Source organism: Scyliorhinus torazame, chromosome 9 (assembly GCF_047496885.1).
Source record: "Scyliorhinus torazame isolate Kashiwa2021f chromosome 9, sScyTor2.1, whole genome shotgun sequence".
Lineage (NCBI taxonomy): Eukaryota > Metazoa > Chordata > Chondrichthyes > Carcharhiniformes > Scyliorhinidae > Scyliorhinus > Scyliorhinus torazame.
The window spans coordinates 54,929,011-54,943,750 of record NC_092715.1 but is presented as its reverse complement, the minus strand read 5'-3'; the positions used below and the strand labels follow the sequence as shown (position 1 = coordinate 54,943,750).

Here is a 14,740-nt window from a genome sequence, read left to right as displayed (position 1 = left end):
CTCCCCAGTTTTTGTCTAATAGCAGTATATTTTCCCCTCCCCCAATTAAATACCTTCCCATATTGTCTGTTCCAATCCCTCTTCATGACTAGGGTAAAAGTCAAGGAGTTGTGGTCACTGTCATCGAAATTCTCTCTCACCGAGACATCTGACACTTGCCTGGTTCGTTGCCAAGTACCAAATACAATATGGCCTCTCCCCTAATCGACCTATCTACATATTGAGTCAGGAATCCTTCCTGGATACACCTGACAAATTCTGCTCCATCTAAAACATTTGCATTAAGGAGGTTCCAGTCAATATTAGGAAAGTTAAAGTCACCCATGACAACAACTCTGTTACTTCTGCATCTTTCCAAGATCTGCCATCCAATCTGTTCCTCCATCTCTCTGCTGCTATTGGCGGATCTATAGAAAACTCCCAATAAAGTGACTGCTCCTTTCTTGTTTCGAACTTCCACCCATACTGACTCAGTAGACAAACCCTCCTCAACTACCTCCTTTTCTGCAGCTGTGGTGCACTCCCCAATTAACAGTGCCACTCCCTCTCCTCTTTTACCTCCCTTCCTATTCTTCTTAAAACATCTAAACCCCAGAACATCTAACAACCATTCCTGCCTCTGTGAAATCCATGTCTCCATAATGGTCACAACATTGTAGTTCCAAGTACGGATCCATGCTCTTTAAGTTCATCTCCCTTATTCCTGATACTCCTTGCATTGAAACAGACGCACTTTAACCCATTCCACTGAGTGCAACTTTGCCCCATCAACTATCTATCCTTCCTTACAGACTCGCTGCATACTATTTCTGCCTGTTCAACAGCTACCCTATCCTCTGATCCGTAGCTCTGGTCAGAAGTTGAAGTTTAATTGATGGACATCACAGTTGATTGATGGCAGACGTGAAGACACCACCAGGAGCTGCGTAAACAGCTTGGATAGCGTGAAGCCTGCTTTAACTTGTAGTCCTTGTGAGAAGAGGTTGTAAGAGGTGAGGTTTGTTTTGGGAAAGACTGTGCACCAGGCCTCGAGTGGCTGGAATGAACCAGAAATTCAGCTTAAAAGGGATGTGGCTTTGGAGTTTTGGGTTTGCAGCCATAGTGGAACAATCATCCTCTGGAAGACAAGAGGAAGGGATAGGAACGGAGTGCCCACCCATTGGGATTACTCAGTGACTCGGTAATGTATGCGCGAAGGGGATGGTAAAGTGTGCACCAATTTGGGGAGCTTTTGTGGGAGTGCCATGAGCTTTCATTTTCCGCAATAACTTTTGATGGAGCACCTCATTAATTGCCAAATCTGTCTGTCTTCCTTTCTTCAGATATATACAGTGTGCTTTCTCCTTTCAATAGTTATCTTTCTTTCTTTCTACTTCTTTTAAAAAATGTTTTCATACATACTCTCAATTATAATTATCACATTATGATCATTATAATCATTATTCAATGTTCAATAAAATTGTTGTTTTAACGCAACACTTGTCATAGTCACTCATTCCTGTCACGTCGAGTACAGCTTTGAACCCAAGTGAAACTCTGAAAGAGACTCTCACAACCCCCTACACTCCTCTGAACCACCTCCACTGCATTTACGTCTTTCCTTAAATAAAGAGACCAAACCTGCACACAGTATTCAAGATGTGGTCTCACCAATGCCCTGCATAACTGAAGGATAGCATCTTTAATTTTATGTTCAATTCTTGTAATAAAGGACAGCATTCTATTAGTCTTCTTGATTACATGCTGCACTTTTGCATACTAACATTTTGTGACCTCTGTACCTCGGGACTCAGCAATCACTCTCATTTAAATAATATTCTGCCTTTTTATTCTACCTGCCAAAGTGAATAACTTGAAATGAAAATGAATGAGATGAAAAGAAAATCGCTTATTGTCACGAGTAGGCTTCAATGAAGTTACTGTGAAAAGCCCCTAGTTGCCACATTCAGGGAGGCTGGTACGGGAATTGAACCGTGCTGCTGGCCTGCCTTGGTCTGCTTTAAAAGCCAGCAATTTAGCCCAGTGTGCTAAACCAGCCCCTCCAACTTCATATTTTCTCACATTATACTCCGCCTGCCAGATTTTTGCCCACTTACTCAACCTATCTATATCTGTCTGGAACTTCCATGTATCTTCTTCACATTATATTTCCCCACCTTTCTTTGTATCATCTGCAAATTCAGCTACCATGCCTTTTCTCCCCTCATCTAAGTCATTGATATAAATTGTGAAAAGTTGAGGCCCTAGCACACACCCTGTGGGACACGACCATCACATCGTGCCAATCAGAAAAAGAGCCATTTATGCATACTCTGTTTTCTGACAGCCAGCTAATCATCTATCTCGACTAATATGTTGCTTCCTATGTCATGAGCTTTTATTTTCTCCAATAACCTTTGACTAGAATAATAATAATAATCTTTATTAGTGCACAAGTAGGCTTACATTAACACTGCAATGACATTACTTTGAAAATCCCCAAGTTGCCACACTCTGGCGCCTGTTCAGGTACACTGAGGGAGAATTCAGAATGTCCAAATTACCTAACAAGCACGTCATTCTGGACTTGGGGGAAGGAAACTGGGGCACCCGGAGGAGACCCACGCAGATATGGGGAAACGTTCAGACTCCGCACAGACAGTGATCCAAGGTGGGAATCGAACTCAGGTCCCTGGCGTGTGAAGCAACAGTGTGAACCACTGTGCTACCATGCCGCACTCTTCAAATTCCTTCTGGAAATGCAAGCATAGGACGTCTACAGGCTCTCCTTTATATACAGCAGAGGGCAGTAGAGAGGAGCTGCTGATTGGCTGTTGTGGGGAAAATTTGCATCAGTGCATTGCGGTCACTGCATCCAGAATGTGTACCTGAGCAAGACACCCTAGGTGTTCAAGTCAAGGCAAGCATCCAGCAGAGGGCAGTAGAGAGGAGCTGCTGATTGGCTGTTGCGGGGAATATTTGCATCAGTGCATTGCGGTCACTGCATCCAGAAAGTGCACCCTAGGTGTTCAAGTAAAGGCAAGCATCCAGCAGAGGGCAGTAGGGAGCTGCTGCTGATTGGCTGTTGCGGGAAAAATTTGCATCAGTGCATTGCGGTCACTGCATCCAGAAAGTGTACCTGAGCAAGACACCCCAGGTGTTCAAGTCAAGGCAAGCATCCAGCAGAGGGCAGTAGAGAGGAGCTGCTGATTGGCTGTTGCGGGGAAAATTTGCATCAGTGCATTGCGGTCACTGCATCCAGAAAGTGTACCTGAGCAAGAAACCCTAGATGTTCAAGTCAAGGCAAGCATCTAGCAGAGGGCAGTAGAGAGGAGCTGCTGATTGCCTGTCTTCTGCTCAGATCCTGCATCTGTACGCAGGCTCTTGACCACCTGCGACCAGTTTGAACTGGCCTCGGGAGCCAAGGTAAACCGTGGCAAGAGCGAGGCCATGTTCTTTGGGAACTGGGCCGACCGGTCCTTTATCCCCTTCACTGTCAGGTCAGATTACCTGAAGGTGCTGGGGATATGGTTCGGAGCTGCTGGGGCGTGCACCAAAACCTGGGAGGAGCGCATAGCAAAGGCAAGGCAGAAACTGGGCTGGTGGGAGCAATGCTCCGCTCCATTGCGGGCAAAACCCTGGTCATCAGGTGTGAGGTACTCTCGGTGCTACTGCACGTGGCGAAGGTCTGGCCCATAACCCGACCCTATGCCGGAGCAATCACCCGAGCCATCTTCAAATTCATCTGGAGATCCAAGATGGACCGTGTCCGAAGGGACACCATGTACAAACCTCTGGAGAAGGGAGGGCGGAACGTACCCAACGCCTCCCTCATCCTGTTGGCCACCTTTGTGTCCAGCTGCATCAAGCTGTGCGTGGACCCCCAGTATGCAAACACCAAGTGTCACTACATACTGAGGTTCAACCTGTCCCCGGTGTTACGAAGGATGGGCCTGGCCTCATTGCCGCGGAACGCTCCAAGTAGTTGGACCGTACCGTACCACCTGTCCTTAGTGGAAAAGCTTTTGAAGAAAAACACCTTTGACCACAAGGCAATGAAGCAGTGGTCAGCACGTAATGTCCTCGAGGCCCTCAGGGAAAAGGAGACCGTGGAGGACGTTGGATGGTTCCCTGAGCAGACTGCCAGAGTCATCTGGCAGAACACCTCATCACCAGAACTTTCAAACAAGCACCAAGACCTAGCTTGGCTGGTGGTGAGAAGGGCCCTCCCTGTCAGATTCTTCATGCACACCCGAAGGCTCTGCGCCAATGCACGCTGCCCTCAGAGTGGCTGTGGGGGAAATGAGACGGTCACACACCTCCTTGTGGAATGTGCCTTTGCAAAGAAGGTCTGGCGAGAGATGCAGTGGTATTTGTCAAGGTTCATCCCGAACAGCTCTGTGACACAGGATTCTGTGCTCTATGGACTGTTTCCAGGGACACACCGAGACAAATATCAACTGCTGCTGGAAGGTAATCAACTCGGTGAAAGACGCTCTTTGGTCTTCCCGAAACTTGCTGATCTTCCAGTGCAAAGAATTGTCCCCGACCGAGTGTTGCAGACTGGCACATTCCAAGGTCCAGGACTACGTGCTGAGGGACGCACGCAAGCTTGGGGCAGCTGCCGCCAAGGCGCAATGGGGAAAGACCACTGTGTAAGGTCTTTCCAGCAAATGTACACCGAGGGGCGGGTAACAGTGTAAACCCCCCTCGGTCTGGGCCACCAACACTCCAATGTATAAAACAAACATGACAATGTAAATATTTAAGAAGGAATTGTAATGTAAAGAATGATATGTGTATAATATCATCAAAATTGAATGGAAGAAAGTCAAGGCAATGTGTAGCTCTGACGGAAATGTACAGTCAAGACAATTCGAAATGCTCTGTAATGCTTATGATAAATGTTATGAATAAAGTATATTTTTTTGAATTAAAAAAAAAAAGTTGTGGGGCAAATTTGCATCAGTGCATTGCGGCCACAGCATCCAGAAAGTGTACCTGAGCAAGACACCCTAGGTGTTCAAGTCAAGGCAAGCATCCAGCAGAGAGCAGTAGAGAGGAGCTGCTGATTGGCTGTTGCGGGAAAAAGTTGCATTAGTGCATTGCGGTCACTGCATCCAGAAAGCGTACCTGAGCAAGCCACCCTAGGTGTTCAAGTCAAGGCAAGCATCCAGCAAAGGACAGGAGAGAGGAGCTGCTGATTCGCTGTGGTGGGGAAAATTTGCAACAGTACATTGCGGTCACTGCATCCAGAAAGTGTACCTGAGCAAGACACCCTGGGTATTCAAGTCAAGGCAAGCATCCAGCAGAGGGCAACAGACAGGAGCTGTTGATTGGCTGTTGCTGGGAAAATTTGTATCAGTGCATTCAAGTCAAGGCAAGCATCCAGCAGAGGGCAGTAGAGAGGAACGCGAGGCGAGTGGCGGGGACTCAGTGAAAGAGTGCGAGGAGAGCGGCTGAGAGTCACTTAAAGAGCGCGAGCAGAGCGGTGGGGACACAGGATAAAAGAGCGCGATGAGAGCGCTCCTGCCATTTTTAAACTTTACCTTAACTGATTACAAATATATCAAATAATGAATAAGTGAAAGGAATAAAGATTTTACTTACCAATCACAATACTTACCAACACAAAAAAAAAAAGAGTTAAATTTCTCCCAGCTACTGCTAATTGGAGCACTTTCCTTACCAGCCAATCAGGTCACTGCTTTGCTGTGATGTCACTCTTCACGGTAAGTTTTTAAAGTTTGTAAAGAGGAAAACTTACCTTCCCGACAGACCCCTGGCCACTGCTCCTGCTGAAAATCTGAAGACCGCTTCGTCGGCAGCTGTGTCCCCGCCGCTCTCCTCGCGCTCTTTTATCCTGTGTCCCCGCCGTTCTCCTTGCGCTCTTTTATCCTGTGTCCCCGCAGCTCTCCTTGTGCTCTTTTATCCAGTGTCCCCACCGCTCTCCTCGCACTCTTTTATCCTGTGTCCCCGCCGCTCTCCTCGTGCTCTTTCACGGAGTCTCTGCCGCTCTCCTTGCGCTCTTTCACTGAGTCCCCGCCGCTCTCCTCTCTACTGCCCTCTGCTGGATGCTGCAGGCAGACCCGTGTTATGCTCCTCGTGCTCAATATGGGAGTTCAGGGACGCGGCCGATGCCCCTGACTCCTTCATGTGCGGGAAGTGTGTCCAGCTGCAGCTCCTGTTAGACCACATGACGGCTCTGGAGCTGCGGATGGACTCACTTTGGAGCATCCGCGATGCTGAGGAGGCCGTGGATAGCAGTTCAGTGAGTTGATTAGGATTGGTGAGGGAGACAGGGAATGGGTGACCAAAAGGCAGAGAAAGAGCAGGAAGGCAGTGCATAGGGTCCCCTGCGGTCATCTCCCTCCAAAAAAGGTATACTGTTTTGGATACTGTTGGGGGAGATGACTCACCAGGAGAAGGCAGTAGTAGCCAGGCTCATGGCACCGTGGCTGGCTCTGCTGCACAGAAGGGCGGGAAAAAGACTGGCAGGGCTATAGTCATAGGGGATTCAATCGTAAGGGGAGTAGACAGGCGTTTCTGTGGTTGATAACGAGACTCCCGAATGGTATGTTGCCTCCCGGGTGCACAGCCAGCTGTCGTGGTGCATATAGGCACCAACGATATAGGTAAAAAAACGGGATGAGGTCCTACAATCGGAATTTAGGGAGTTAGGAGATAATTTAAAAAGCAGGACCTCAAAGGTAGTAATCTCAGGATTGCTACCAGTGCCACAAGACAGTCAGAGTAGAAATTCAAGAATAGTCAGAATGAATACGTGGCTTGAGAGATGGTGCAGGAGGGAGGGGTTCAGATTTCTGGGACATTGGAACCGGTTCTGGGGGCGGTGGGACCATTACAAATCGGATGGTCTACACCTGGGCAGGACTGGAACCAATATCCTAGTGCTTTTGCTGACACTGTTGGGGAGGTTTTAAACTAATGTGGCAAGGGGATGGGAACCAGATTAGGAGGTTCGAGGTCAGTAAAGAGGCAGCAACTAAAGCCAGTAAGGTACTAGATAATAAACTCAATGTGACTAAGGGGAGGAGTAGACAGGGAAGAGATGATGAATGCAAAGGAACAGGTGGTCTGAGGTGCATTTGTTTCAATGCAAGAAGTGTAGCAGGTAAGTCAGATGAAAATAGGGCTTGGATTAATACCTGGGAATATGATGTTATTGGTATTACTGAGACTTGGTTGAGGGAAGGGCAAGACTGGCAACTAAATATCCCACGGTATAGATGCTTCAGGAGGGATAGAGAGGGAGGCAAAAGGGGTCAGAGGATTACTAGTCAGAGATGATATCACAGCTGTGATTAAGGAGGGCACAAAGGAGTATTCGAGCACTGAGGCAATATGGGTAGAGCTAAGAAATAGGAAGGGTGCAGTAACATTGTTGGGACTTTACAACAGGCCTCCCAAAAGTGAACGTGAAGCCGAGGTACAAATATGTAGACAGATTATAGAAAAATGTAAGAGCAATAGGGTGGTCGTGATGGAAGATTTTAACTTCCCCAACATTGAATAGGACTCATGTAGTGTTGGAGGCGTAGATGGAGCAGAATTTGTAAGGAGCATCCTGGAGAGTTTTTTAGAGCAGTATGTAAATAGTCCAACTCGGGAAGGGGCCATACTGGACCTGGTATTGGGGAATGATCCCGGCCAGGTGGTTGAAGTTTCAGTCGGTGATTACTTTGGGAATAGCGATCACAATTCCGTAAGTTTTAGAATACTCATGGACAAAGACGGTCCTAAAGGAAGAGTGCCAAATTGGGGAAAGGTCAAGTATAACAAAATTCAGCAGGAGCTAGGGAATGTGGATTGGGAGCAGCTGTTTAAGGGTAAATCCACATTTGAAATGTGTGAGTCTTTTAAGGAAACGTTGATTAGAGTGCAAATGAGGGATAGAAATGGCAAGATTAGGGAACCATGGATGGCGGGTGGAATTGTGAGACTAGCTAAGATGAAAAAGGAAGCATACATAAGGTCTAGGTGACTTAAAACTGATGAAGCTTTGGAGGAATATCGGGAAAGTAGGACAAATCTCAAACGCACAATAAAGAGGGCTAAAAGGGGTCATGAAATATCTTTGGCTAACAGGGTTAATTGTTATACAAGGAGCAAGAGGGTAACTAGAGAAAGGATTGGGCCACTCAAAGACAAAAGAGGGAATTTATGCGTGGAGTCAGAGGAAATGGATGAGATTCTTAATGAGTACTTTGCATCAGTATTCACCAAGGGGAGGGACATGACGGATGTTGCGGCTAGGGTGGATGTTTAAATACTCGAGGTCAAGTCGGCATAAGGAAGGGGGAAGTTTTGGGTATTCTAAAAGGCATTAAGGTGGACAAGTCCCCAGGTCCGGATGGGATCTATCCCAGGTTACTGAGGGAAGCGAGGGACGAAATAGCTGGGGCCTTAACAGATATCTTTGCAGCATCCTTGAGCACAGGTGTGGTCCCGGAGGACTGGAGAATTGCTAATGTTGTCCCTTTGTTTAAGAATGGTAGCAGGAATAATCCAGGGAATTATAGACCTGTGAGCTTGACGTCAGTGGTAGGCAAACTGTTGGAGAAGATACTGAGGGATAGGATCCAGTCACATTTGGAAGAAAATAGACTTATCAGTGATAGGCAAAATGGTTTTGTGCAGGGAAGGTCAAGTCTTACAAATCTAATAGAATTATTTGAGGAAGTGACAAAGGTAGTTGATGAGGGAAGGGCTGTAGATGTCATATACATGGACTTCAGTAAGGCGTTTGATAAAGTTTCCCATGGCAGGTTGATGGAAAAAGTGAAGTCGTATGGGGTTCAGGGTGTACTAGCTAGATGGATAAAGAACTGGCTGGGCAACAGGAGACAGAGAGTAGTGGTGGAAGGGAGTGTCTCAAAATGGAGAAAGGTGACTAGTGGTGTTCCACAGGGATCCGTGCTCGGACCACTGTTGTTTGTGATATACATAAATGATCTGGACGAAGGTATAGGTGGTCTGATTAGCAAGTTTGCAGATGATACTAAGATTGGTGGAGTTGCAGATAGCGAGGTGGACTGTCAGAGAATACAGCAAAACATAGATAGATTGGAGAGTTGGGCAGAGAAATGGCAGATGGAGTTCAATCCAGGCAAATGTGAGGTGATGCATTTTGGAAGATCTAATTCAAGAGCGGACTATACGGTCAATGGAAGAGTCCTGGGGAAAATTGATGTACAGAGAGATCTGGGAGTTCAGGTCCATTGTACACTGAAGGTGGCAATGCAGGTCGATAGAGGTCAAGAAGGCATACAGCATGCTTGCCTTCATCGGACGGGGTATTGAGTGCAAGAGCCGGCAGGTCATGTTACAGTTGTATAGGACTTTGGTTAGGCCACATTTGGAATACTTCGTGCCGTTCTGGTCGCCACATTACCAGAAGGATATGGATGCTTTAGAGAGGGTGCAGAGGAGGTTCACCAGGATGTTGCCTGGTATGGAGGGTGCTAGCTATGAAGAAAGGTTCCGTAGATTAGGATTGTTTTCGTTGGAAAGACGGAGGTTGAGGGGGGACCTGATTGAGGTCTACAAAATTATGAGAGGTATGGACAGGGTGGATAGCAACAAGTTTTTCCCACGAGTGGGGGTGTCAATTACAAGGGGTCACGATTTCAAGGTGAGAGGGGGAACGTTTAAGGGAGATGTGTGTGGAAAGTGTTTTACGCAGAGGGTGGTGGGTGCCTGGAACGCTTTGCCAGCGGAGGTGGTAGAGGCGGGCACGATAGCATCATTTAAGATGCATCTAGACAGATATATGAACGGGCGGGGAACAAAGTGAAGTAGATCCTTGGAAAATAGGCGACAGGTTTAGATAAAGGATCTGGATCGGCGCAGGCTGGGAGGGCCGAAGGGCCTGTTCCTGTGCTGTAATTTTCTTTGTTCTCTGTACAGCATATGTTACTCCTTCAAAGAACTCCAATAAATTGGTTAAACATGATTTCCCTTTCACAAAACAATGCTAACTCTTACTGATTACTCTGATTTTCTCCAAGTGCCCAGCCATAACCTCCAGTGATCAATTCTAACATCTTCCCATGACAGCTGTAAGTCAAATGGCCTATAGTTTACTCTCTCCCTCCTTGAATAGAGGGGTTACGTTTGCTGCTTTACACTCTGATGGAACCTTTCCAGAATCTAGTGAATTTTGGTAAATTAATAGCAACGCATCTACTACCTCATTAGCAACCTGTTTTAAGACCCTAGGATGGGGTCCTTGATGACCTGGACATTTATCAGCCGCAGCTCCATCAGTTTGCTCAGTACAACTTCCTTAGTGATTGTAAATTCACCCTGGGCAGGATTCTCTCAGCCTGCGGCTGGGCTGGAAAATCCCCGCGACCGGCGCGATTTGCGCCACGCCTTCTCGACGGGCCTTCCCGGGGGGGGGGGGGGCCCTCCATTGTGGCCTCCTTTCTTCCACGCCGGCCCCTTTAGCTCTATGCCATGTTGCGTCGGGGCCGGCGCGTAGAAGGGAGCCTCTGCGCATGCGCTGACCCAGTTGACGCCGGGATCAGCAGCTGGAGCGGCGTTTCCGACGCCGGCAACACTTAGCCTCAGGATCAGAGAATCCCGCCCCAAGTTTCTCTCTCTCCTTCACCTCCAGATTCACAGCTATTACTGGAATGTTTTTTGTATCCTCTATAGTGAAGATAGAAATAAAATATTTGTTAATTTCATCTGTCGTTTCCTTATTATCTTCTATTAACTCCCCATTCTCACTTCCCAGAGGACCAACACCCACTTGACTTACTCTTTTCCTGTTTAAATACCAGTACAAACCTCTGCTATCTATTTTTACACCTCTGGCTAGCTTCCACTCATTCTTTTTCGTTATTCACCATTTTCTGACTACTGTATATTTCTCTCGCCAGTGTTAGAAATACTGAGACTTACTTGAAGACTTTTGAAAGGGTCGCCTGTGATTTCCTTGATCCTATTGAACTGCAAGTAAAGCTCAGTCAGGTTGCTGCAGTAAGGGAAGTAATGCACAGACAGATGAGATAACTGATTGTGTTCCAATCCCAGCATGTGCAGAAATGGCAGAGCCTTGCATAGGTTTTCATCGATTTTAGTAATGACATTGTATCCAGAATCCAAAGCTCGAAGTTGGTTGTACGTAGATAGTACAGAAGCTGGCAAAGACTTCAGCTGGTTGTGGGAGAGATTTAGCACCGTGATGTTAACAGGAAGGTCTGAAGGGATGTTAGAGAGCTTCAAGTGGCTGCAATCAGCGACCAGATCCTTTATTTTGCATTGATTTTCAGAGGCCACGACACCATAATATAATATATAAAATTCCAAACACAAGGTGAAGGCCCGGAAATACATTTTCACCTGTTAGATGTGAAATCTTTGGCATCTCATTCTACCAAAAAAAAAATGCACAACTATTAATATTCCAGTCTCTTCATTTAAATTGCATTTACATTGCGTTTATGGGCAGGTAAACTAAATCATTATTGTACAAACCTTTAGGAAATAAAATATCATAGACCAATGTAAAACTTCATAAATAATACCACCACACATTTATAGTATTAGAGTTAAAATGATAAAATGCACTACCTCATTTTGCTCAGTTAAAAAGAATATAGTGGTTCACAATGTCACAAATGAAACAACACTGTGACTAATATGAAAATGAAATGAAATGAGCCACGAGAAAGAGGATATTAAGGGTATTTAAGTACACAAGAAATCAGATCAGGAGTCGACCACACGGCCCATCAAGCCTGCTCCGCCAATCAAGATGATCATAACTGATCTTGGGATTCAACCCCACTTTCCCACGTTCTTCCCATATCCCTCAATTCCCAGCGGGACCAAATCTGCGTTGATCCAAGTATTTAACGTTGGAGTATGCACAACCCTGTGTGGGGAGAACTCCAAAGATTCACAACCGTTTGAGTGAAGAAATTTCCCCTCACCTGTCTTAAATGATTGACCTCTTATCCGGAGACTCTGCCCCTGCATTTTAGATTCCGCAACCAATGCAAACAATCTCTCAGTGTCTTACCTTTCAAGCCCCTTCGGAATTGTGTAGGTTTCAATGAACTCTCCCTTCCTTCTTCTAAACTCCAGAGAAGAGAAGCCCAATTTACTCAGCCACCCATGATAAGTAAACGTGTCGTGTATAAGGAAGTGATATGTATCTGCAAAGTAAAAACTGGAGCCAGCACTTCTTCAATGTTAGCAGTTTTGGTTCCTATATTTTCTGAAAGAGGTGCCAAAAGGTAAATCAGTGGCGGCTGCAGTCCCACCCATCAACCTGCAAACAGAGGCCAAGGGCATTGAGACACATTAGAACCACAATAGGTTAGCAAAACAATACAACAGGCACCACTCTGCAGGCAGCCAACTAAGTATAGGATAAAAATAAAAAAACGTTGCTCACCCTGCCTATATGTGGCAGCTGCCAGGGCCACTGATGATTCCTGGGCGTGGTCAAGATCTGTACTCCCACTGGAAACCCATTTCTGAAAGGGGTCCTCAACAGACATTAAACCCCCTCCTCCCCCTCCATTATCATATTGAAGGCATCCGGCTGCTTGGGACTCTAAAATGCACCACGCCTCGACCCTTATTCCCATTCCAGAAGCTTCTCAAGATTCCCTTGCAGCTCGCTTCAGTTCACAGAATAATTTACTGCTCTCCCCACATTAGTATCTCCTGCAGTCAGTGCACCTCACTCCAGCCCTATATCGAAGTCACTGATCATCAGAGAACAGAAGTGGTTCCAGAACAGAAACCACTTCCACCCAATCCAATCGGGCCTTTATCTCCATTCTCGGTTTCCTTCCTGCTGACCAGGTTTTAATCCAATTCCCTCCCCTTCCCCTTCATTTCACACCCTTTAAACTTTTGTTAAAGTCTCCACTTGTCAAAGGAGTTCTGGAAGTCAGCATCCCTCCCACTTGACCTCACAATCTCCAGCAAAGTTATTGCCTCATTAAAGGGCTCAATCAGGTTTGTTGAACACAATTTTCCTTTCTGAAATCTGGGCTTGCTGGTTCAAATTGGCAAGTAACTAACACGTATCCCCCTCAGCAATGATCTATCTCCTGGCTGTTCGCTGGACCTTTCTGCGTGCAAATCGACTCCTGCATTCTCTATTAACAGCTCTACACAAATTCAACATGTGCAGCTTTCCACAGAACACTGACTACCCTTCAAAAGTAGTTCATTAGCTTCTTGGCAGCACTGAAAATAGGGGTGGGTGGGGAATGACACAAGACACAATGCCAGTTCTTTTTTTTTTGAACTGCAGGTTAGTGACGATGAGACTTTGCTCTGTTCGGTAACCTACATAAAACCCCAACTCTGTTGCACTAGGACTTGGTCCTTCATCACCTCTGAAAGCTAGGGATTCCAAACAAACCTGTTGGACTTTAACCTGGTGTTCTAAGACTTCTTACTGTGCCCACCCCAGTCCAACCGAACCGGCATCTCCACATGATGGCACAAGAACTTGTAAACGTTGTTGTGGCACCCTGTAATACATGGATATGTAAAACCTACGTCCATCCGAATGTCACATCATTGTGGATGGCGACGACTCTGACACTTTTGTAAAGAGGCAAAGTTGCAAGAATTCTCCTCCTGAGGTGTCTTGTTAAAGTTAAACTCCAATTGTACAGGAAATGCCCCTGTCAGCACGGGTACGAATTTCTCAAGTACTGGGGCAGACATGTTGAACAAATGTTAAAATTGAGGCTGGGTCTACACAATACAATGGGCCTTCTCGGTCCAATTGGTCCGCTGCACCTTTCACGGTGCACCAGCAAAGTCGGCAGCAGAAGGCTGTCCAGCTCCGTCCTTGTTTCTCCGGGGGCGGGGGGCGGGGGGGTGCTTGCTCTTTCCCGCAGTACCCAGCAGCAACCCCCCTCCCCCTCGCTACCCGCCCCTTTCCACTGAGTTTGTCCCGAGAGCCACACACTGGTTCTCAGTCACTCTGCCCTGGCTGCGACTTGCCGCCCACACAGTAAAGGGGGGAAGCTCACTTACCAGGACTAGGCGCAGCGTCAGAGAGATTCGGGACGCCGGGCTATATTTGGCACTTCCATGGGGCTTCTTCCCATCTCACACTTTCATTTTCCAGTGAGAAGGCACTCGGGACTGGCAGGCCGTGCTTGCTCGAAGGTGAGGCAGCCTCACGTTGAAAAGAGTTGTGAACCGATTGGGCGCTCTGAGCACCAATGAGTGACCCACATGCACGGCAGAGTTATTCTTTCCCCATTGCAATGTGGACTTCACACAGATCGAAGCAGAAGGCACATTCAGCGGGGTAATGCCATCTTTGCATGCAGGATGTAAAACCTTTTTTGTGCTGTTCATTAATCAGCAGTCTAGTGCCATTATCATTATTCTGTCATTGCACCAAAAGAGGAATTACCAGATGGGCCACCTTGAAATTCTGAGCAGTTTGGGGTAAATATTCGGGGTAAAAACAATTTGCATTGGTTGGTCATTCAGTCACGAAAGGCCATGAATTAAGACTACTGCCCAAAGGAGAGAAACACTGGATAAAAGCAAATTAGAAACTAAAGAGATAATGCTGGAAAATCTCAGCACGTCTGGCAGCATCTCAAGGGAGAGAAAAGATCTGAGTCCAGATGACCCTTTGGGTTAGGGTTAGGACAAAAATAATTGGGTACTCTAAATTTATAATAAAAAAATAAAATTTTTCTAATTAAAACAAACATTTCTAACACTAGTGTCCTCA

The 14,740-nt window shown here is 46.5% G+C and overlaps 1 protein-coding gene across 4 annotated transcripts in view; it reads right to left on the bottom strand.

Moving 5' to 3' along the window:
* The window catches only part of LOC140429210 (toll-like receptor 3), a 46,843-nt gene extending 32,657 nt beyond the window's left edge, over positions 1-14,186 (bottom strand). Inside the window, exons 1-3 of one of the 4 annotated variants that reach the window (XM_072515923.1) lie at positions 14,023-14,186; positions 12,035-12,286; positions 10,912-11,383 (exon numbers count right to left, since the gene is read on the bottom strand). In XM_072515923.1, coding sequence (XP_072372024.1) covers positions 10,912-11,346 — 435 coding nt within the window. In that variant the 5' untranslated portion in view covers positions 11,347-11,383; positions 12,035-12,286; positions 14,023-14,186. The remainder of the gene's footprint in view (positions 1-10,911; positions 11,384-12,034; positions 12,287-14,022) is intronic. The other 3 variants (XM_072515925.1, XM_072515924.1, XM_072515926.1) reach the window with 3 other exon arrangements.
* Positions 14,187-14,740: the final 554 nt, after the last annotated feature.